Source organism: Salvelinus fontinalis, chromosome 33 (genome assembly GCF_029448725.1).
Source record: "Salvelinus fontinalis isolate EN_2023a chromosome 33, ASM2944872v1, whole genome shotgun sequence".
Lineage (NCBI taxonomy): Eukaryota > Metazoa > Chordata > Actinopteri > Salmoniformes > Salmonidae > Salvelinus > Salvelinus fontinalis.
This window is the reverse complement of record NC_074697.1, coordinates 30,622,990-30,644,680: the sequence shown is the minus strand read 5'-3', so window position 1 is coordinate 30,644,680 and position 21,691 is coordinate 30,622,990. Positions and strand designations below refer to the sequence as shown.

The following is a 21,691-nucleotide window of genomic DNA, read 5'->3' as shown; positions in this document are numbered from 1 at the left end:
TAACCAATCATCCATCTATTTAGAATTACGAAATAAATGATAAATTGACGGTGTAGTGACCGTCTGAGAACATACATGATACATTCAGCTATAAGAGACATTAGAACTATTTTATTGACAAAAATGTAGTTACATATATGGTGCTCATTTCATTGAGCTATAATCAATTTCTTGAAATATTTTGACAGAATTATTTGACATCTTGCACTTTAAGGAAGCTGTAACTGAATAACAAACTCAGTAGGTGTAGGTACAGTTGTGATTGAAAAGAAATAACCATGGTTACAAAAATATCTGAAAATACTTTGCTTAAAAAGTGCTGTAGTGTTAAAATTTCAAAACATTATCAAGACAAGCTGCAACAAAATTGTTATTTGCAGAGGCTATCAAAGCTGACAGAATAACTGCCATAAAATAGAAAACAAGAACATATTTTTGCTGCTCGGTTGTGATATCACACAGATATGTTTAAGAACTGCAGTATAAAACTTAAGTCTGCTGTGGCATATATGTTGTTGGAGAAGTCTCATGCAGGGTACCAAATTATATATTTGTGTTCTTTTACAGGGATGCACTTCCCAGTCAGTGTTACAGTATCATACAGACTTGAGTAAAATCCCAACGCCAATAATAAAAGCACAAGGCTAGAATATATCATTACAGTACTAGTGAATATATCAATATATCATTACAGTACTAGTGAATATATCAATATATCACTATATCATAACAGTACTAGTGAATATATCAATACAGTACTAGTGAATATATCAATATATCATTACAGTACTAGTGAATATATCAATATATCATAACAGTACTAGTGAATATATCAATATAGTACTAGTGAATATCAATATATCAATACAGTACTAGTGAATATATCAATATATCATTACAGTACTAGTGAATATATCAATATAGTACTAGTGAATATCAATATATCAATACAGTACTAGTGAATCAGGCATTTCTAACTGTTGCAACAGACAGCATTTCTATGGTTGTCAAGGTACTTTAATTTGAGATGAAAATGTTTTACAATCTACCGGATATACATTTGTTTGAGGATACAGTATTCCTGAACCAGCAGGAAACGATGCTCTCAACAAATCACATTAGCTGCATCTTAAATGGCATCCTATCCAATATATAGTGCACTACTTCGGCATCCTATCCTCTAAAGTAGTGAACTATATAGGGAAGAGGGTGCCATTTGAGACAGTCAGTCAACATATAAACTATGAAATGTTCTAATTGATTTACAGGGGAAATGAGCAGACAGTGAAACTAAAAAAATACCCATCACCCCAGTCATGCTATTAATGCAACAAGTATAGGCTGCTCATTCTGAAAGTTCAGGACAATGCGTGATGCATTGAATGAAAATGAAATGTTTACTGTATGGCACAAAAAACTAAAACAAGAAAACAAAGATACAGTTGGTCAATAAGACCCTGGTATGTTTTTAGCAGAGAAGTGGGTCCCATATCCATAACACCTCTTAGAAAAAGAGTACTGATCTAGGATCAGTTGTGATTTTTAGATCATAACAAATACAATTATATGGACAGGAGGGGATATGATCCTAGATCAGCACCCCTACTCAGAGACATTGAATACGGGCCCTGGTCATACATGAAAATACATGCTTCATTGGATAGCAGTTGAGAGAATTCTTAGACACTTTCTATATAGTTTTATACGTTCAAATATGGCCTGGAGTAGTTTAACCTAAAATAAGAAATTTCAGCCATCGTGGGCCATATTTAATTGGCTGGCGTGCCGGACTTGGCTCGCAGGCCGTAGTTTGTCCCCCTCCAGGTAAGAAAGAACAGGGTGTGTTTTATTATCAGTCTCTGTTCCCCATAGAGACCTGCTACCTCCATCTTCACACCAGAGCATACAGTATTTGACCCGGTAAAGTGTCATCAGATAATACACTAGTAAAGACATTGACCTTTCCATGATTCCCTGGGCTGGGTGTGTGCTACTGTAGCTGCCATAGACTGCATCCCAAATGGCACCCTATTCTCTATACAGTACACTACTTCTGACCAGGAACCATAGGGCCCTGTTCGAAAGTAGTTCACTATGTGGGGTATAGGGTGCCATTTGGGACACTTCCATAGACTAGAGCGCAGTGGTTCAGTGCAGTACTGGTTCAGTGTGAGTTTATGTAGGCCTATGGGTCACTTGCGTCGGCTGAAGATGCTCTTCTTGCTGGAGCTCTTGTCTGAGCTGCTGAGACCGATGAGGAGTCGTGCCTTCTCATCCTCCTCCTGCTGCTGTTGCATGCTACTGTCTGACTTCCCCTCAAACGCCTTGCTCCGAGAGTCAGAGCCCGACGCCGGCTTCAGACGCAGCTTCTCCTTTATCATCTACACAGAGGGAGAGGAGGACAAATGTGATATGTTATTTCATATTTTCTGAGGTGACCTATGGTTCAAGAACTCCTTTATCATCTATGGATGTGAAAAGGAAAAAGTGAGAAATATATAGGACATATGACTGAAGTAACCTATACATAGTTCTATATTGTGACAGCTTTAGGCAGGGATTTTTTTATTTTTATTTAACCAGGTAAGCTAGTTGAGAACAAGTTCTCATTTACAACTGCGACCTGGCCAAGATAAAGCAAAGCAGTGTGACAGAAACAACAACACAGAGTTACATGGAATAAACAAGCGTACAGTCAATAACACAATAGAAAAAAAAGAAAGTCTATATACAGTGTGTGCAAATGGCATGAGGAGGTATGGCAATAAATAGGCCATAGTAGCAAATTAATTACAATTTAGCAGAGTAACACTGGAGTGATAGATGAGCAGATGATGATGAGCAGATGGTGGTGTGTAAGCAGAGATACTGGTGTGCAAAAGAGCAGCAAAGTAAATAAAACAATATAGGGATGAGGTAGGTAGGTAGATTGGGTGGGCTATTTACAGATGGACTATGTACAGCTGCAGCGATCGGTTAGCTGCTCAGATAGCTGATGTTTAAAGTTAGTGAGGAAAATGTAAGACTCCAGCTTCAGCGATTTTTGCAATTCGTTCCAGTCAATGGCACCAGAGAACTGGAAGGAAAGGCGGCCAAAGGGAGTGTTGGCTTTGGGGATGACCAGTGAGATATATCTGCTGGAGCGCGTGCTACGGGTGGGTGTCGTTATCGTGATCAGTGAGCTGAGATAAGGCAGAGTTTTACCTAGCATAGACTTGTAGATGACCTGAAGCCAGTGGTTCTGGCGACGAATATGTAGCGAGGGCCAGCCAACTAGAGCATATAGGTCGCAGTGGTGGATGGTATAAGGCGCTTTGGTAACAAAACGGATGGCACTGTGATAGACTGCATCCAATTTGCTGAGTAGAGTATTGGAAGCTATTTTGTAGATGACATCGCCGAAGTCGAGGATCGGTAGGATAGTCAGTTTTACTAGGTTAAGTTTGGCGGCGTGAGTGAAGGATGCTTTGTTGCGAAATAGAAAGCCGATTCTAGATTTGATTGGAGATGTTTGATATGAGTCTGGAAGGAGAGTTTACAGTCTAGCCAGACACCTAGGTATTTGTAGTTGTCCACGTATTCTAGGTCAGAACCGTCCAGAGTAGTGATGCTAGTCGGGCGGGCGGGTGCGGGCAGCGAACGGTTGAAAAGCATGCATTTGGTTTTGCTAGCGTTTAAGAGCAGTTGGAGGCCACGGAAGGAGTGTTGTATGGCATTGAAGCTTGTTTGGAGGTTAGTTAACACGGTGTCCAAAGAAGGGCCAGATGTATACAGAATGGTGTCGTCTGCATAGAGGTGGATCAGGGAATCACCCGCAGCAAGAGTGACATCGTTGATTTATACAGAGAAAATAGTCGGCCCGAGAATTGAACCCTGTGGTACCCCCATAGAGACAGCCAGAGGTCCGGACAACAGGCCCTCCGATTTAACACACTGTACAATATCTGCAAAGTAGTTGGTGAACCAGGCGAGGCAGTCATTTGAGAAACCAAGGCTATTGAGTCTTCCAATAAGAATACAGTGATTGACAGAGTCGAAAGCCATGGCCAGGTCGATGAAGATGGCTGCACAGTACTGTCTTTTATCGATGGCGGTTATGATATCGCTTAGTACCTTGAGCGTGGCTGAGGTGCACCCGTGACCAGCTCGGAAAACGGATTGCATAGCGGAGAAGGTACGGTGGGATTAGAAATGGTCAGTGATCGGTTTATTAACTTGGCTTTCAAAGACTTTAGAAAGGCAGGGCAGGATGGATATAGGTCTGTAACAGTTTGGGTCTAGAGTGTCACCTCCTTGGAAGAAGGGGTTGACCGCGGCAGCTTCAAATCTTTAGGGATCTCGGACGAAATGAAAGAGGTTGAACAGACTGGTAATAGGGGTTGCAACAATGGCTGCGGATAATTTTAGAAAGAGGGTCCAGATTGTCTAGCCCAGCTGATTTGTACCGGTCCAGGTTTTGCAGCTCTTTCAGAACATCTGCGATCTGGATTTGGGTGAAGGAGAAGTTGGGGAGGCTCGGCAAGTAGCTGCGAGGGGTGTGGAGCTGTTGGCCGGGGTTGGGGTAGCCAGGAGGAAAGCATGGCCAGCCGTAGAGAAATGCTTATTGAAATGTTCAATTATCATGGATTTATCGGTGGTGACCGTGTCGCCTAGCCTCAGTGCAGTGGGCAGCTGGGAGGAGGTGCTCTTGTTCTCCATGGACTTTAGTGTCCCAAAACCTTTTGGAGTTAGAACTACAGGATGCAAATTTCTGTTTGAAAAAGCTAGCCTTTGCTTTCCTGACTGACTGACTGTATTGGTTCCTGACTTCCCTGAACAGTTGCATATCGCAGGGACTATTCGATGCTATTGCAGTCCGTCACAGGATGTTTTTGTGCTGGTCAAGGTCAGCAGTGAACCAAGGGCTATATATGTTCTTAGTTCTACATTTTTTGAAAGGGGCATGCTTATTAAGATGGTGAGGAAATTACTTTTAAAGAACGACCAGGCATCCGACTGACGGGATGAGGTCAATATCCTTCCAGGATATCTGGGCCAGGTCGATTAGAAAGGCCTGCTCGCAGAAGTGTTTTCGGGAGCGTTTGACAGTGATGAGGGGTGGTCGTTTGACCTCGGACCCATAGCGGATGCAGACAATGAGGCAGTGATCGCTGAGATCCTGATTGAAAACAGCAGAGATGTATTTGGAGGGCAAGTTGGTCAGGATAATATCTATGAGGGTGCCCATGTTAAACAGATTTAGGGTTGTACCTGGTGGTTTCCTTGATAATTTGTGTGAGATTGAGGGCATCTAGCTTAGATTGTAGGACTGCTGGGGTGTTAACTTCTTTGGGGTAGGGGGCAGTATTTTCACGTCCGGATGAAAAGCGTGCCCAGAGTAAACTGCCTGCTACTCAGGCCCAGAAGCTAAGATATGCATATTATTAGTAGATTTGGATAGAAAACACTGAAGTTTCTAAAACTGTTTGAATGATGTCTGTGAGTATAACAGAACTCATATGGCAGGCAAAAACCTGAGAAGAAAAAATCCAACCAGGAAGTGGGAAATCTGAGGTTTGTAGTTTTTCAACTCTTTGCTTATCCAAGATACAGTGGAAATGGGGTCATATTGCACTTCCTAAGGCTTCCACTAGATGTCAACAGTCTTTAGAACCTTGTTTGAGGCTTCTACTGTGAGGTGGGGGCGAATGAGAGGGGAATGAGTCAGAGGTCTGCCAGAGAGCCACGAGCTGACCAGGCGCGTTCACGTGAGAGAGTTAGCTTGCGTTCCATTGCATTTCTGAAGACAAAGGAATTCTCCGGTTGGAACATTATTGAAGATTTATGTTAAAAACATTCTAAAGATTGATTCTATACATCGTTGACATGTTTCTACGGACTGTAACGGAACTTTCTGACTTTGTCTGCACCTAGTGATCGCGCGTCAGGAATTTTGATTACTGGGCTAAACGCGCTAACAAAAAGGAGTTATTTGGACATAAATTATGGACTTCATCGAACAAAACAAACATTTATTGTGGAACTGGGATTCCTGGGAGTGCATTCTGATGAAGATCATCAAAGGTAATTGAATATTTATAATGCTATTTCTGGCTTCTGTTGACTCCAACATGGCGGATATCTGTTTGGCTTGATTTGTCGTCTGAGCACCGTACTCAGATTATTGCATGGTGTGCTTTTTCTGTAAAGTTTTTTTAAAATCTGACACAGCGGTTGCATTAAGGAGAAGTGGATCTAAAATTCCATGCATAACAGTTGTATCTTTTAGCAATATTTATTATGAGTATTTCTGTAAATTGATGTGGCTCTCTGCAAAATCACCGGATGTTTTGGAACTACTGAACATAACGCGCCAATGTAAACTCATATTTTTGGATATAAATATGAACTTGACCGAACAAAACATACATGTATTGTGTAACATGAAGTCCTATGAGTGTCATCTGATGAAGATCATCAAAGGTTAGTGATTAATTTTATCAATATTTCTGCTTTTTGTGACTCCTCTCTTTGGCTGGAAAAATGACTGTGTTTTTCTATGACTTGGCTCTGACCTAACATACTCGTTTGGTGTGCTTTCTTCGTAAAGCCTTTTGAAATCGGACACTGTGGCTGGATTTACAACAAGTGTATCTTTAAAATGGTGTAAAATACTTGTATGTTTGAGGAATTTTAATTATGGGATTTCTGTTGTTTTGAATTTGGCGCACTGCAGTTTCACTGGCTGTTGACGAGGTGGGACGCTACCATCCCACATACTCTAGAGAGGTTAAGGATATCCCAGTTTAGGTCACCTAATAGAACGAACTCTGAATACAGATGGGGGGCAATCAATTCACATATGGTGTCCAGGGCACAGCTGGGAGCTGAGGGGGGATCTATAACATGCGGCAACAGTGAGAGACTTATTTCTGGAGAGATTCATTTTTAAAATTAGAAGCTCGAACTGTTTGGGCATAAACCTGGAGAGTATGACAGAACTTTGCAAGCTATCTCTGCAGTAGATTGCAACTCCTCCCCCTTTCTTGACGGAAAATGTTGTAGTTGGGTATGGAAATCGCAGAATTTTTGGTGGCCTTCCTACGCCAGGATTCAGACATGGCAAGGACATCGGGGTTGGCGGAGTGTGCTAAAGCAGTGAGTAAAACAAACTAAGGGAGGAGGCTTCTGATGTTAACATGCATGAAACCAAGGCATTTTTGATTACAGAAGTCAACAAATGAGTGCCTGGGGACACGCAGAGCCTGGTTTAACCTCCACATCACCCGAGGAACAGAGGAGGAGTAGGATGAGGGTACGGTAAAGGCTAGCAAAACTGGTCGTCTAGTGCGTTGGGGACAGAATAAAAGGAGCAGATTTCTGGGCGTGGTAGAATAGATTCAGGGCATAATGTGCAGACAGGGGTATGGTGGGGTGCGGGTACAGTGGAGGTAAGCCCAGGCACTGAGTGATGATAAGAGAGTTTGCATCTCTGGACATGCTGGTTATACTGGGAGAGGTCACCACATGTGTGGGAGGTGGGACAAAGGAGGTATATAAGGCATGTACAGTGGGACTAGGGGCTCCGAAGTAAACTAAAACAATGATAATTATCCTAAACAACAGTATACAAGGCATATTGACATTTAAGAGAGACATAAAGCGAGGCATAAAGCAATCACAGGTGTTGATTGGGAGAGCTAGCTAAGTCAACAACGGTTAAGACAGCAGCTAATCAGCTAAGTCAACAACAACAACAGGTGAAATGGCGATGAATGGGCAGAGAGAGTCGGTTAACTACACACAGGGCCTGAGTTCGGGGCTAGGGCCGACAGATAAACAAAGGTAAACAAAGTGGAGTACCCTGATATATGAACAGTCCAGCAGGCATCAGCCATGTAGCCAAGTGATTATAGGGTCCACTTTACAGCAATAGATGAAACAGGGAAGCAGCTAGCTAGTCGTTACTACGCTAGCACGCGGGAGACACAGCGTTTAAAGTTAGCAGTCCGGGGTAAGTAGAAGCGTCTGCTCCGTCGTCCGGCAAAGGCTGGTTGAAGGCATAGTTGATGGAATTACGTCTGCGGACCAGTCGTGGTGGTATGGCAGGGTGCCGTGTCAACGAAGGGACCGGGCCAGATGGCGAAAGAGGTATTGTAGTTGTGGGAATTTTGTTTTCTAGCCGGGAGACGCGCCTGGCTCAGGGCTAGCTTTGGGGCTGGGTCACTCAGTTGAAGATAGCTAGCTGTGATGATCAATGGTCGGCAGGAATCTGGCGTTGTAGTGGAGAAAAACAGTCCGAGGCTGGCAGGTATTATCCAGGCTAAAAAAAGGCTAGCAGTGGCTAACAATAACTAAATGGCTAGTAACTTGGCTAATTAGCTGGCTACCTTTTGATGAACGTTTTGGCTATAGGGTCTAAAAAAAGAATTGCGGATCCGTGTCACATTGAGTGAGGCGGGTTACCGGAAGGTATATTTAATTTAAAAATGGAAAAAGAGATTTATTTTTCAATTGGAATATATACAAAAAAATACAAAAAGTAAACGAGAGGACAACAAACCACGTCTGCACTGCTACGCCATCTTGGATTGGCATTTTGGCAGCTTGGAACATCCTGATGGTAGAAGTGCCATTTTTGCCATCAAACTGCTACTGTAGGACATGACCATGTTGGTAATGAGAGAGGCCAGGGTTCTGTGCAGCACAGAGTAGGGTGAAGGTGCCCCTATATGCTGACCCTGGGTTAGTTTGGCATATCCATAACTAATGGTCAAGGGGAGGCTGATCCAAGATCTGTATCTAGGCGAACTTCACCCCACAATGGTTGGGTTAGTAATAAGCGGGACAGGGTTCAGTGCAGTACCTGTGCTACAAGTGCTTTCCTGCTGTCCCTCTTAACAGCCATGGCAAAGTCCAGCCAGGTCCATGTGTTGTTGTGGTACTCCAGACAAGGTAGAACCAGGTTCAGATCCTTCCAGTCAACACTGCTTTTCTCTCCCTATGTGGACATACAAGCACACAATACATAATGAAACTGCATTGTTTGAGAGTTAAAAAGTACAACAGTTGTTCAAATAATTCTACAATAATCATACCTTCAATACATGTCTGTGTTCATTTATCTCCCATTTAATGATATTACATATTCATACACGAATATTACATTTTCAATATTAAACATTTAGATTTATTAAACATTTACTCAAATCAGCTATGGGATTTTGTAATCTGAAGCCAATGCTGTCATTGGAAAATACGATTATTTTGCAAATCCCTGAATACATGAAATTGAAAAATCGGGAGATTATAAACGACGTCCAAGTCACAAACAAGCCAACAGTGTGTGAAGGTTTACATATACAAACAGATAAAACACATGACAACATTAGATAGAGGTATTTTTTCAAGTCTGAGAACAAAACATGTGACCTGGTATGGGGTCAACACAGAATCATGACGACATCTCTCTTCGAGGGGAATGTATATTTATGAACTCACTGACACACCGACATGCATATAGAATCAATGAATGGCTTGAATCAAAGCATTGAGTACCGTTCTCCTTTAGCTAGTTGCAAAATCCAGACCATTTCCAGATTTTCCAAAAATCCCGGTTGGAAGAAATCCGGGAATTATCCAACCGGGAAAATTTCTGTAAAATGTGCGGAATTTGCTACCTTTAACTTCAGCACATAGTGATACCTACCTTATAGCTGACACACAGGGGAACCTGGGGGATCTTGATGTAGATGAAGGAGTTATTCATGGCTGCTCTTTCCTTCATCTTGTCGATGTCATCTACAGGATGCTAGGTAGGGAAATAAGACATACTTTGACTTCAATACAGTATGGAAAACCTAAGGCTACGTCTGAAATGGCACCCTAAATATTCATCATAGTTCACTACTTTTAAACAAGACCCATAGAGCGCTGGTCAAAATAAGTATATAACGAGAAAGTTGGGAAGTGCTTGTGAAAACAACGAGCCAATTACCCCAGCAGATGTAGCTGGGTGGCAACGTAGTACGGCTTTATGAACATTGGGGATACATCAACACAAAGATACATATTTTATAATTTCTCATAAAAGAAAATACCTCAACAGCCTTTCGGAAGGACCTCCTGACCCCAGAGGTTCGGTTCAAGCCCTGGGTGACCCCTTTGCTGGGGCCCATGACCCCCATGGTGTCCTCCGAGAGCTGCCGAGGCTTGATGACAGGCATGCCTGAGATACAATTTACATTAGTCATTTAGCGGACACTCTTACACAGAGTGATTTACAAGTCAGTGCATTCAACTAAGTGTAGTAGGAAAAACAACCACATATCAAAGTAATCGTAGTTATACATCCTTCTTTGAAATAGCCACAATCAGTAGAACCAGTGCCAGGAAGAAAAACAAGTGTGGATGTGAGTGCAAGAAAGACAGCAGCAGCACCACGGCCTCTGAATGACTCCACCACCCCTCAGAGTCCACACCCTATACTCCTGTAACTCTCCAAAATGTCCAATAAGGCACCCTATCCCCTTTAAAGTGCACTACTTTTGACCAGGGTCATAGTGCACTATGTAGGGAATAGGTTGCCATGTGGGATGCACAGTCTCACACAGACCTACACAGACCTAGGCTATTAATAGCCACCAAGGGTGACACAGCAACTACCAATCCAATACCATGTGTGGTATTGAAGAGCTGGCAACGATAATGGAAACTAATATTGATTGGTTGGGTGGAGAGAGGTGTGTATTTCAGGCTGGTCAACATGTAGAGGATGGATGGAGACTTGAGGGCAAGTGAACGTATATAGTACAGCATAATGGTTGCACGTCAATAACTGGTAAGTAAGTAAGCCCAGTCCGAGTCAGAATGGCCCCTAGGGCAGGCACCCATCTTCCGTTTCTGTAGCTTGATGTACTCCTCCTGGACAGGATGCTAGCAGGTAGAGGCAATACATACCAGTAGTGACCATTCGGGACTTGTCCTCCTCATCAGCAACTTCCTCCTCCTCCACATTCCTTCCTGGGAAGAAGAATCCCATCATCCTTTTGAAGAACTGGTACATGAGCTGGATGGTGAGAGGAACCACGTTCACCTGGCGACACAAACAGATAACAGAGAAACACTATCTACCTGTATGCTCCCAATGCTTTCATAATTAAAAAGGTTACGATCACGTTAACACATCTCTAATGTTATGATCACATATGTTATGATATCTTCAGTGTTATGATCAAACACGTTAACACATCTCAAATGTTATGATCACATGCTTCCTCCTCACCTCAAAGTGCTCCTTGACTGAGATGCCTCCCACAGGGGGGCGGACCTTACTGAAGATGCGCAGGGCAAACTGACGGCCAGACTGACACGGGCTCTGTGGACGCAACACCACCTAGGAGACAGGTTTCATGAAGTTAAGTCACAACACAGAGGCTGCATCCCAAATGGCCCCAAAAGTAGTGTACTATATAGGGAATACGGTGTCATTCAGGACGCAGTCAAAATAACCACTGGAATAATGCCATGCTCCTAACTGCTGATTCATGAAGCAACACAAAAATATATTTAATGTAATTTATGAAAACAATTTAATTCAGAATACAGCATATTCTGTAAAGACAATCAAATGATTCTGAAATGCATCCATACAGCATGAATGGTGAGCAGGAGGATAAATGAATCAATTCATGGATTTTTCCTCCCATATGAACAGGAAAACATTTGGAAAACAAACCTGACTTACACAGCGACATAAGACATGGTACCGTAAAACATTCAGATGACGAATGCAGTGAGGAGCACGCAATAAGAGGAAGGACTGGAGGTGGGCATTGGAATGACCCAGTCCATGGTGGACATGCAATGTTGAATAACAAATGATACGTCCCAAATGGCACCCTAATCCATGAATAATGCACTACTATTAACCAATGCCTCTGGTCAAAAGTAGTGGACTATGTAGGGAATAGGGTGTCATTTGGGACACATACATTATATTGTGAGAGGGAGTTCCGTGATGCTGATGATGAGCATGATGGTGTCAACAACAGTGTCATGAACACCCAGTTACTGTACCAGCACCATACATACCCTCACATGCTGCACATAGGAAACCAAGTAGAGAGTTATCAACACAAGCAAACACTGCTTTAGAGGTCTTTGTGAGCACATTTTGGGTGCAATAGGATCTGGAATCATTGGATCAGTAACAGCAGGATGGAAACTTCTTGTTTCTGACAAAAGACTGAAAAAACTCAACAAAAACGCTTGTACTATCCAGAGATCCCTTTCAGAGGCAATATTTGTAAGCTTCACAGGTTCATAGCGCCACCGGTTGTAAAAATGAGCTGTTGACTGCCCTTACCAAAGAAAAGGTCAGAGATAAGCATCATTTCCTGACCTTGTATGCAGCGTTGGGGAGCAGGTTGTTCATGGTGAACCAGCCCAGTTCCAGGAGATGCTCTGCTGTGTCATCTGACTTGTTCAGCTGTGGAAGGAGACAGTTTAACAGATGTTTAGCATCAACATCAGGGCCCGCATTCATAAAGCGTCTCAGAGTAAGAGTACTAATCCAGGATCAGGTACCCTTTGTCCATGTCTTATTATCTAAAAGGCAAAACAGATCCTATTTCAGCACTCCTAATCTGGGACTTTTTGTGAATATGGGCCCAGCTCTCTAGCTAAAGCAAAGTATCAAAAGAGTTATGTTCATCTCCTTGTTAGGACAGAGCAGCAGTGTCCTCCCTGCCCCCTGCCCACCTTGCTGTACATGAACCTCTGCAGCTCCAGCTCAGCGATGCCCAGCTGTCCATCCTCCTCAGTGAGACACCAGCGGGCCTGGGCAAAGCAGATCTCTGTCCTGCGAACCACACTCACGTCCTCCGGCGGCTTACGCAGCTCCAGCTTATTGGTCCTCTGCAGCTGGAAGTCTTTAAAACATCTGGGAGTAGAGTGACATGCAGGGAAGAACACAGGAGAGGATGAGTCAGTATTCTTAGAAAGTATCTCAGAACTTCCCATGGCTGGCCGAGTAGTTTTCCTAGGCATTGAAAAGATGGTGTGGTGAAAGTGTTCGGTAGTTTGACTTGGCATTGAATGGTGTGTCTGTGGCGGTGTTGGGCTGACCTGATGAGGATGTTGAGCTCCTCACTCTTCATCTGCATGTCAGTCTTCTCCTGATTGAGCTGGTTCTGCAACCTCACGTTGATCTCTGACAGCTCATCTCCTCTCAGATCCTCAGGCTGGGCCTGGAGGGGTCACAACACACAGGTCAAATACACAAGTAGATATTTCAGTGCTTTGGGGTTCATAACTGAGGGATGTGTTTTAATCCCTCTCTAGATTATAATTGGATGAAGTAAACTAGAGGAATTACCTTCACCTTTGGTTTTCACCTCACAAGGAACAGTGCTGAAATCAGCCATTGCCTCGCCACACAGGGCCTATGAGAAGAGTGTGAGTCAGTCCGTCCAATGGCTCACCCTGATATTGGAGTAGATCTGTTTCTCCAGGCGTCTGATCTGGGCCACGTGCTGCCTGACGGCCTCCTGCAGGTGTAGAATGCTGCTGCGCTGCTCCTCTGGGTTACTGGAGATCTCCAGCTGGAAACGCACTCGCTGCTTCTTCTCACTGTGCTCCTGAGGACAGAGGCCACACACAACATGGTCAGAAGGTAGGACACAAGGCATCCCAAAAGGCGCTATTCCCTCTTTTTCCTATTTAGAACCCTGGTCAAAAGTAATGCACTACATAGGGAATATCATGCCATTTGGGGCGCATAAGGGACTTGTACAGTGCAGAGACCTCAGCTATCATACAGTAGGGGTGAATCCAAACTTCCACTCAAGTACAATTTTCACTTCGTCTCCCACTGACCTCAATACATGACTAAGTGAAAATTCGACTTAAGTGGAAGTTAGGATTTGCCCCGTATACAGTTGCAAATGCGATAGGACAAACAACTGCCTAGTCAGATGTTGAGGCATCTCGTTACCTTGCGTTTGGGCTCAACGTGCAGCAGTAGGTTGTTGACGATGTCCAGGATCATAGCATACTGCACAGGGTTGGTGGAGATCTCCAGGTCATGGTGAATGAGGGTGAAGGTGTCCACAGCCCCTGATAGTGAAGTGGGGGGAAAGACACCAAGTCGAAAGGCTCAAGCTTTTACACTCAATAACACGACAGCAACATTGTCAGCATGTTCTGACACTGTAATTGAGGATGTCGGCTGCCTCACAGAATTAAATAGAACATTAGAATGGACTTTGGCATCCAAACAACAGGATTAAATTCAGGAAAAAGTTCATTATAGAAACTGATCAAATTTAAAATATTGTATCAAATGTTGTATAAAATAGTGCATATACGAGCTCTATGGGGTGCCTTACCAGCTTGTTTTTTCAGCAGGTCTTCCTTCTCGTTGCGCCGTATCTCTGGGGGTTTGATCTGCGTGGCCAGCTCAGGGTCGATGTCGTGGCTGTAGCCGATGTAGTACATGCGACAGCTGCAACGAGAGATGATACGCTGGACCTGCTGGGTGTCATTCACCTGGGCCGGCTGGTTCCAGTCTGGATACACAGAACAGAGAGGAAGTGTTACATTTACCGTGACACATAAGCTAAAGTGTAAATACACCACTTAACATCATCGTGGCACTTAAGACTTTTTTAACTACAGAACATAAAAACGTTCAGTTTACACATACAGTGCATTCGGAAAGTATTTAAAACCCGTGACTTTTCCCACATTTTGTTATGTTACAGCCTTGTTCTAAAATGGATTAAATCGATGTTTTCCCTCATCAATCTACACACAATACCAAAGCAAAAACAAGTTTTTAGAAATGTTAACTCTATAAAAAATTTAAAAGTTGAAATATCACATTTACATAAGTCTTCAGACCCTTTACTCAGTACTTTGTTGAAGCACCTTTGGCAGTGATTACAGCCTCAAGTCTTCTTCTATATGACGCTACAAGCTTCGCACATCTGTATATGGGGAGTTTCTCCCATTCTTCTCAAGCTCTGTCAGGTTGCATGCGGAGCGTTGCTGCACAGCTATTTTCAGGTCTCTCCAGAGATGTTCGATTGGGTTCAAGTCCGGACGTTGGCTGGGCCACTCAAGGACATTCAGAGACTTGTCTGGAAACACTCCTGCGTTGCCTTGGCTGTGTGCTTAGGGTTGTTGTCCTGATGAAAGATGAACCTTCGCCCCAGTCTGAGGCCCTGAGCAGGTTTTCATCAAGGATCTGTCTGTACTTTGCTCCGTTCATCTTTCTCTCGATCCTGACTAGTCTCCCAGCCCCTGCCGCTGAAAAACATCCCCACAGCATGATGCTGCCACCCCCATGCTTCATCATAGGGATGGTGCCAGGTTTCTTCCAGACGTGATGCTTGGCATTCAGGCCAATGAGTTCAATCTTGGTTTCATTAGACCAGAATCTTGTTTCTCATGTTTTGAGAGTCCTTAAAGTACCTTTTGGCAAACTCCAAGTAGGCTGTCATGTGCCTTTTACTGAGGAATGGCTTCCGTTAGGCCACTCTACCATAAAGGCCTAATTAGTGGAGTACTGCAGAGATGGCTGTCCTTCTGGAAGGTTCTCCCATCTCCACAGAGGAACTCTGGAGCTCTGTCAGAGTGACCATCGGGTTCTTTGTCACTTCCCTGACCAAGGCCCTTCTCCCACGATTGCTCAGTTTGGCCGGGCAGCCAGCTCTAGGAAGAGTCTTGGTGGTTCCAAACTTTTTCCGATTAAGAATGATGGAGGCCACTGTGTTCTGGGGGATCTTCAATGCTACAGACATTTTTTGGTACCCTTCCCCAGATCTTTCCCTCGAAACAATCCTGTCTCGGAGCTCTATGGACAATTCCTTTGACCGAACGGCTTGGTTTTTGCTGTGACATGCACTGTCAACTGTGGGACCATATATAGACAGGTGTGTACCTTTCCAAATCATGTCCAATCAATTGAATGTACCACAGGTCGACTCCAATCAAGTTGTAGAAACATCTCAAGGATGATCAATGGAAATAGGATGCACATGAGCTCAATTTTGAGTCTCATAGCAAAGGGTATGAATAGTTATGTTAATAAAGTATGTTTTTTGTATTTTTAATAAATTTGCACAATAAAAAAAACAAAAACTTTTCTCTGTCATTATGAGGCATTGTGTGTAGATTGAGATAATTTTATTTCATCCATTTTAGAATGATGCTGTAACGTAACAAAATGTGGGGGAAAAAATCAAGGGGTCTGAATACTTTCTGAATGCACTGTATGTAGACACTGGCATGGTGCTGGAGATAATGAATAAATCAATGTAAAAAAATACGGAATTTCACATTAAGGAAAGATTCACATTAAGATGAGATTTTCAGCTTTGAAGGGCCAGGGTTTAAACATAGTGCATTTCATGAAGTAGAGTATGTGTGAAGAGCAGCAGTACCTGTTGTGGTGCTGACCATGCCTCCAACAGCCTGGCCACTCTCCATCAGCTCCAGCACTGAGTCCAGGTGACGCTGCCTGTGCTCCTCAATGTTTTTCACCTGCAGACGCACCATGCACAACCAAGGCAAAGACACACGGTCAAAGCTTAGACAGCACCCTGAATCTGAAAGACACAAATATGCTCTCTACTACGCACCTACTATAAAAATACTCTGTCGTGCAACTTGGACTTGAGCCCGAATGTAAACCATAAACACATCATCATTCAATGCTACAGATGATCATTTATGGTAGTTCTTAAAGCTTTTTGGGTGACTTGACCAAATTCACATGGAAAAGTCAGCGTTATAGATCTGTCACTCATTGAAAGAAAGTCTAAGAAGCGGTAGATCTGTTCTATGCGCGCCATTTCTATGCTTCCCTTTTCTTAAGCTCCATTTTTGCGTCTTTTACTTTTGTTGTTTTGTACACCAGCTTCAAACAGCTGAAAATACAATATTTTTGGTTATGGAAAAGATCTATACCGCTGTGATCTATGATTCTCTACACTATACTTGCTTTATCACATAAACTGAAATTAGAAACTATTTGAATTTTAGCAATCAGGAAATGGCGGAGCGATTTCTGCATAGTGCATCTTTAGGAGCCTGTTAATAATGTTTTCACTGGCCCACCTCAAGCCACAACTGCCAGTCCTCCTGCTCTGAGGGGTTTGGCTCCATTGTGGCAAAGTACTGCATGCCGTCAAGTAGACAGGTCCAGGTGGTCTTCTGCTTGAGGGTGTCGCTGTACCAGGCCGGGTGGTGCTCACACTGCAGCAGCTGAGCCTTGGCAGCAGACACCAGCACGCAGCCAGCTGTCTCTGTGCCACGCAGCATCATCTACAGACAAACAGCAGAGCAGGATTATAACCTTGGGTCCTGTTAGCAAACATTGTTACATTTGGGGTCAAATAAAAAAGTTGAAATTGCCCACTGGGCTTAACAATCTTAATCCAATTTGCCATGAACCTAAACTCCCAGACTAGTTGTCAGTTGTACCTGACAGTTGACCAGCTCGATGAACCAGTTGCGGTTGTAGACGTCGTCTGTCTGGCAGGCAGCGATGCCACACAGTTGATCACTCACACCAGAGTCCTCCTCTGAGAACACCACAAACTTATCAGTCTCCTCAATCAGCTTCTGCAGCATGGACGTCCCTGCAGAGTGAGGAGGAAGGAAGAGTTGAAGAAACAGTCAGTAAATTATATTGAAAGACTCTTCATGTGGCCTGGCTGGCCTAGCAGTAATACTGCAGCCTCTAGCATACATTCACTACATGATCAAAAGTATGTGGACACCTGCAAGTCGAACATCTCATTCCAAAATCATGGGCATTAATATGGAGTTGGTCCCCCCTCTATCTTTCCACTATATGTTGAAACATAGCTGCTGGGACTTGCTTCCATTCAGCCACAAGAGCATTAGTGATGTTGCGCGATTAGGCCTGGCTCGCAGTCGGCGTTCCAATTCATCCCAAAGGTTTTCGACGGGGTTGAGGTCAGAGCTCTGTGCAGGCCAGCCATGTTCTTCCCACAACGATCTGGATGTACCATTTCTGTATGGACCTCGCTTTGTGCACCATTGTCACGGTGAAACAGAAAAAGGGCCTTCCCTAAACAGTTGCCACAAAGTTGGACGCAGAGAATCGTCTAGAATGTCATTGTATTCTGTAGCATTAAAATTTCCCTTCACTGGAACTAAGGGGCCTAGCCCGAACCATGAAAACAGCCCCAGACCATTATTCCTCCTCCACCAAACTTTACAGTTGGCAATATGCATTGGGGCAGGTAGCTTTCACCTAGCATCCGCCAAACCCAGATTCGACCGTCGGACTGCTAGATGGTGAAGCGTGATTCATCACTCCACAGAAAGAGTGCTCCAGAGTCCAATGGCGGCGAGCTTTACACCACTCCAGCCAACGCTTGTCATTGCGCATGGTGATCTTAGGCTTGTGTGCGCCTACTCGGCCATGGAAACCCATTTCATGAAGCTTCCGACGAACAGTTGTTGTGCTGTTTCTTCCAGAGGCCGTTTGGAACTCGGTACTGAGTGTTTTAACCGAGGACAGGCAATTTCTACACGCTACAGCACTTGGCGGTCCCGTTCTGTGAGCTTGTGTGACCTACCACTTCACGGCTGAGCCGTTGTTGCTCCTAGACCTTTCCACTTCACAATAACAGCACTTACAATTGACCGGGGCAGCTCTAGCAGGACAGAAATCTGACGAACTAACTTGTTGGAAAGGTGGCATCCTATGACGGTGCCACGTTGAAAGTCACCGAGCTCTCAGTAAGGGCAATCTATTGCCAATGTTTGTCTATGGAGATTGAATGGCTGTGTGCTCAATTTTATACACCTGTCAGCAACATGTGTGGCTGAAATCACCGAATCCACTAATTTGAAGGGGTGTCCACATACCTTTGTATATACTGTATAGTGTATCTACAGTGTTGACATGGGTTGGAAACCGGCCTAGTGGCCTTTAACACATCATCCCTCTTTCTTTCCCTACTGTCATCCTCTATCACCATCTGTTCAACACAATCTGAAAATACCTTCAAAATATATATTTTTAGAAGAAAATACCATCAATTTAGGCTGCACTTCAGTTACTCCAGGGGAAACATCCTACCTTCGTGCTGGCTCTTCTCAGGGCGGCTGGTGCTGGGCATGGTTGGGGTGGAGGGGGCCGTGCTGGGGCCGCCGGAGTAGTTGGACAAAGAGCGCTTGAGCTTCTTGGCAGCTTGCAATGTTGTGTCTATCCTCAGGCCCTTCAGAGCCTCTGTGGAGAGGTTCCGCTTGAGAACGGCTGCCTTCTTGTAGCCGTCGTACAGACCGAACGCTATGTTCCTGTTAGTGGTGGTCCAGGAGGCTCGCAGGTCAACCAGGCACAGCTTGTGGGTGTAGGGGGCATTCGCCTCATCTTTTGAGTTCCCCTCCTGTCACAATGTGAAACACCATTATTACGCTTCAGGTTTTTACAAGAGATCTAGCTTCACCTTTTGACTGGAGAACTACAAATGAAGGGTTGAGACACAGAGCCAAAACAAATAGAATTAATTTAAACCTCACTACAATGGTTAAGAAGCTACTGTGTGCATCCCAACTTGCACCCTATTGGTCCTGGTCAAAAGTAGTCAACGACATAGGGAATATGGTGCAAATGGAGACACAGCCTGTGCAATAAACTTTGGGGTGTCTACCATGCCCTCCCCATCAGTTGCGGTTTGAGCTTGTATGGCTCCCTGGGCGAACCCCCCCATAACATTTAAAACTATATAAATATATACAAAAATAAGACTCATAAATATCAAAAAGTAACCAAGACAAATAGAAACAAATTGTAGTATATAAACACAAATAAAAAAGATAATCAAATTACACTATTGCTAACAAAAGACATAAATAAAACGTAATTGCACAAATAGAACACACTTAAGAGAACATGATTATTACACTTCAAACAAGAGAAACACACTAAATTGCATTAGTACTGTACAAAGTTAGAGGTGCGCTATTTGATAGATTCCCCTGCTCCCCCCTACCTCGGGCATCCAGCAGGGAGACCTGAGGTCAACCTACCCCCCACCCTATATCGTACTTCTGAGTGGGAGGCCTGCCTAGTTCAAACTAGAATCAGGGCGCCCACTCCGACAAGGATAATTGACCCACAGTCCCACACGGTGACATGATATCATTGACGTGACGTGCAAAAGAGCGATAGAAAGCCGATCACGCAAATGTCACCATTACAAATGTGTTTTTTCTTGTGCGGGTGCCCTGTGACACCCCCGGCAAGATGCCGCCTATGCCTAAATCCACTACTGCTTCCCATTGTCTTACCTCCTCCATACGGTTGCTCTGGCGCTGGTAACTGAGGGAGGACAGGCCGAGCAGGTGGGTCTTCTTCACCTGGGCGTTGATCTGGTGGTCAGCCGTCTCGTCCCAGGTGGAGGCCATGAGGTGCACCGTCATCAGGGACAGCTCTGACACCATCTGGGTCACGTTCCACTCAGAGATCAGCCTCCTCATCACCGTGCCCGCTGAGAGGACAGACAGACACAACACACACAGTTGAGATGGTCTAACTCAACTGTGTGTTGGTCTAACAGACAGGCTGCTCAACAACTCAGTCTCAAATTATACCCAATTCCACATATAGTGCACTACAGTATATGGGAATAGGGTGTCATTTGAGAAGCAAACATTAAAATAAAAACCAATCAGACCATTGCTTGAGTGTGTAAATAGCTTGTGGCATTTCTATGCCCGTGTTGTGTCCTTTCTTCTTACCCTGTGGGATGAGTCTCTGAGCCCCTCTGGTGAAGACGTGGCCTTTGCTGCACTCCACCTGGATGCCCCTCTGCTGAGCGAAGGAGGCCCAGTAATGCACCTAGGGAGGAGACAATGTCAAAACTCAAATGTTAGCGCTCATTGGAGGTAACAAGACCATGCAACGGACAGCGCGCTCTGAAAACATGGAGTAAGTAAAAAGAGAACAAATAAGAAAGTCTTTAAAAATGTCAATTTTATCCTATATTGACAAAGATTTGTCTGCTTTGTTCTTTGGATGTCGGCTGAACATAAGCAGTGAGTGAATGACTCCCAAATAGCAACCTATTTCCTATATAGTGCACTACTACTGGTCAAAAGTATTGCACTATAAAGGGAATAGGGTGCTATTTGGGACACGTAGCAGTGTTGGTGATTTACTCACTTGTAGTTGAGGAAAGGCTGCTGTATAGGACATCTGTTTGTAGTGCTGGCCCAGCTTCTTTCGGATGGGTCTGAGGCTGTGGAAGAGCTTGCCTCTGCAGATGGGTCTGGAAACGCTGGTCCAGGTGGCCCAGAAGTTCTGCATCCAGCGCAGGGTACTGCTGTACAGGAGGATTCTGGGCTGGCACGGCTCTGAGAGACAGAAACAAATGCCTTCAATAAACAGACAGTCAACACGATTTAAAGATGAATAATCAAACATTATCGCATCCAAGCTAAATATAGAGACTTGATTTGACAAGTGTTCACGATATCCCAAATGACACCCTATTACCTAAATGACTTACTTGACTGAGAGCCTGACTCAGGGAACCTATGGGCGCTGATCATAATTAGTGCATTATATAGGGAATAGGGTGCCATTTGGGATGCATCCTCTGGAGAATTCCTCAGTGAACCTGGAAAACAGCCAAGCCACACAGCTATCACAAGGTAACTGCTCAAC

The 21,691-nt window shown here is 44.1% G+C and overlaps 1 protein-coding gene across 5 annotated transcripts in view; it reads right to left on the bottom strand.

Moving 5' to 3' along the window:
• Positions 1–96: 96 nt before the first annotated feature.
• The window catches only part of LOC129831992 (bridge-like lipid transfer protein family member 2), a 34,568-nt gene continuing 12,973 nt past the window's right edge, over positions 97–21,691 (bottom strand). For 4 of the 5 annotated variants that reach the window (XM_055895688.1, XM_055895691.1, XM_055895689.1 and 1 more), the window contains exons 21-39: positions 21,188–21,378; positions 20,764–20,863; positions 20,314–20,513; positions 19,103–19,409; positions 17,470–17,627; positions 17,104–17,310; positions 16,428–16,527; positions 14,370–14,549; positions 13,976–14,097; positions 13,464–13,619; positions 13,108–13,229; positions 12,742–12,922; positions 12,383–12,469; positions 11,264–11,374; positions 10,939–11,074; positions 10,080–10,207; positions 9,689–9,790; positions 8,846–8,980; positions 97–2,381 (exon numbers count right to left, since the gene is read on the bottom strand). In XM_055895688.1, the coding sequence (XP_055751663.1) occupies positions 2,193–2,381; positions 8,846–8,980; positions 9,689–9,790; positions 10,080–10,207; positions 10,939–11,074; positions 11,264–11,374; positions 12,383–12,469; positions 12,742–12,922; positions 13,108–13,229; positions 13,464–13,619; positions 13,976–14,097; positions 14,370–14,549; positions 16,428–16,527; positions 17,104–17,310; positions 17,470–17,627; positions 19,103–19,409; positions 20,314–20,513; positions 20,764–20,863; positions 21,188–21,378 (2,912 nt within the window). In that variant the 3' untranslated portion in view covers positions 97–2,192. Of the gene's footprint in view, positions 2,382–8,845; positions 8,981–9,688; positions 9,791–10,079; positions 10,208–10,938; positions 11,075–11,263; positions 12,082–12,382; positions 12,470–12,741; positions 12,923–13,107; positions 13,230–13,463; positions 13,620–13,975; positions 14,098–14,369; positions 14,550–16,427; positions 16,528–17,103; positions 17,311–17,469; positions 17,628–19,102; positions 19,410–20,313; positions 20,514–20,763; positions 20,864–21,187; positions 21,379–21,691 lie in introns of those variants that run through there. The other variant, XM_055895692.1, reaches the window with a different exon arrangement.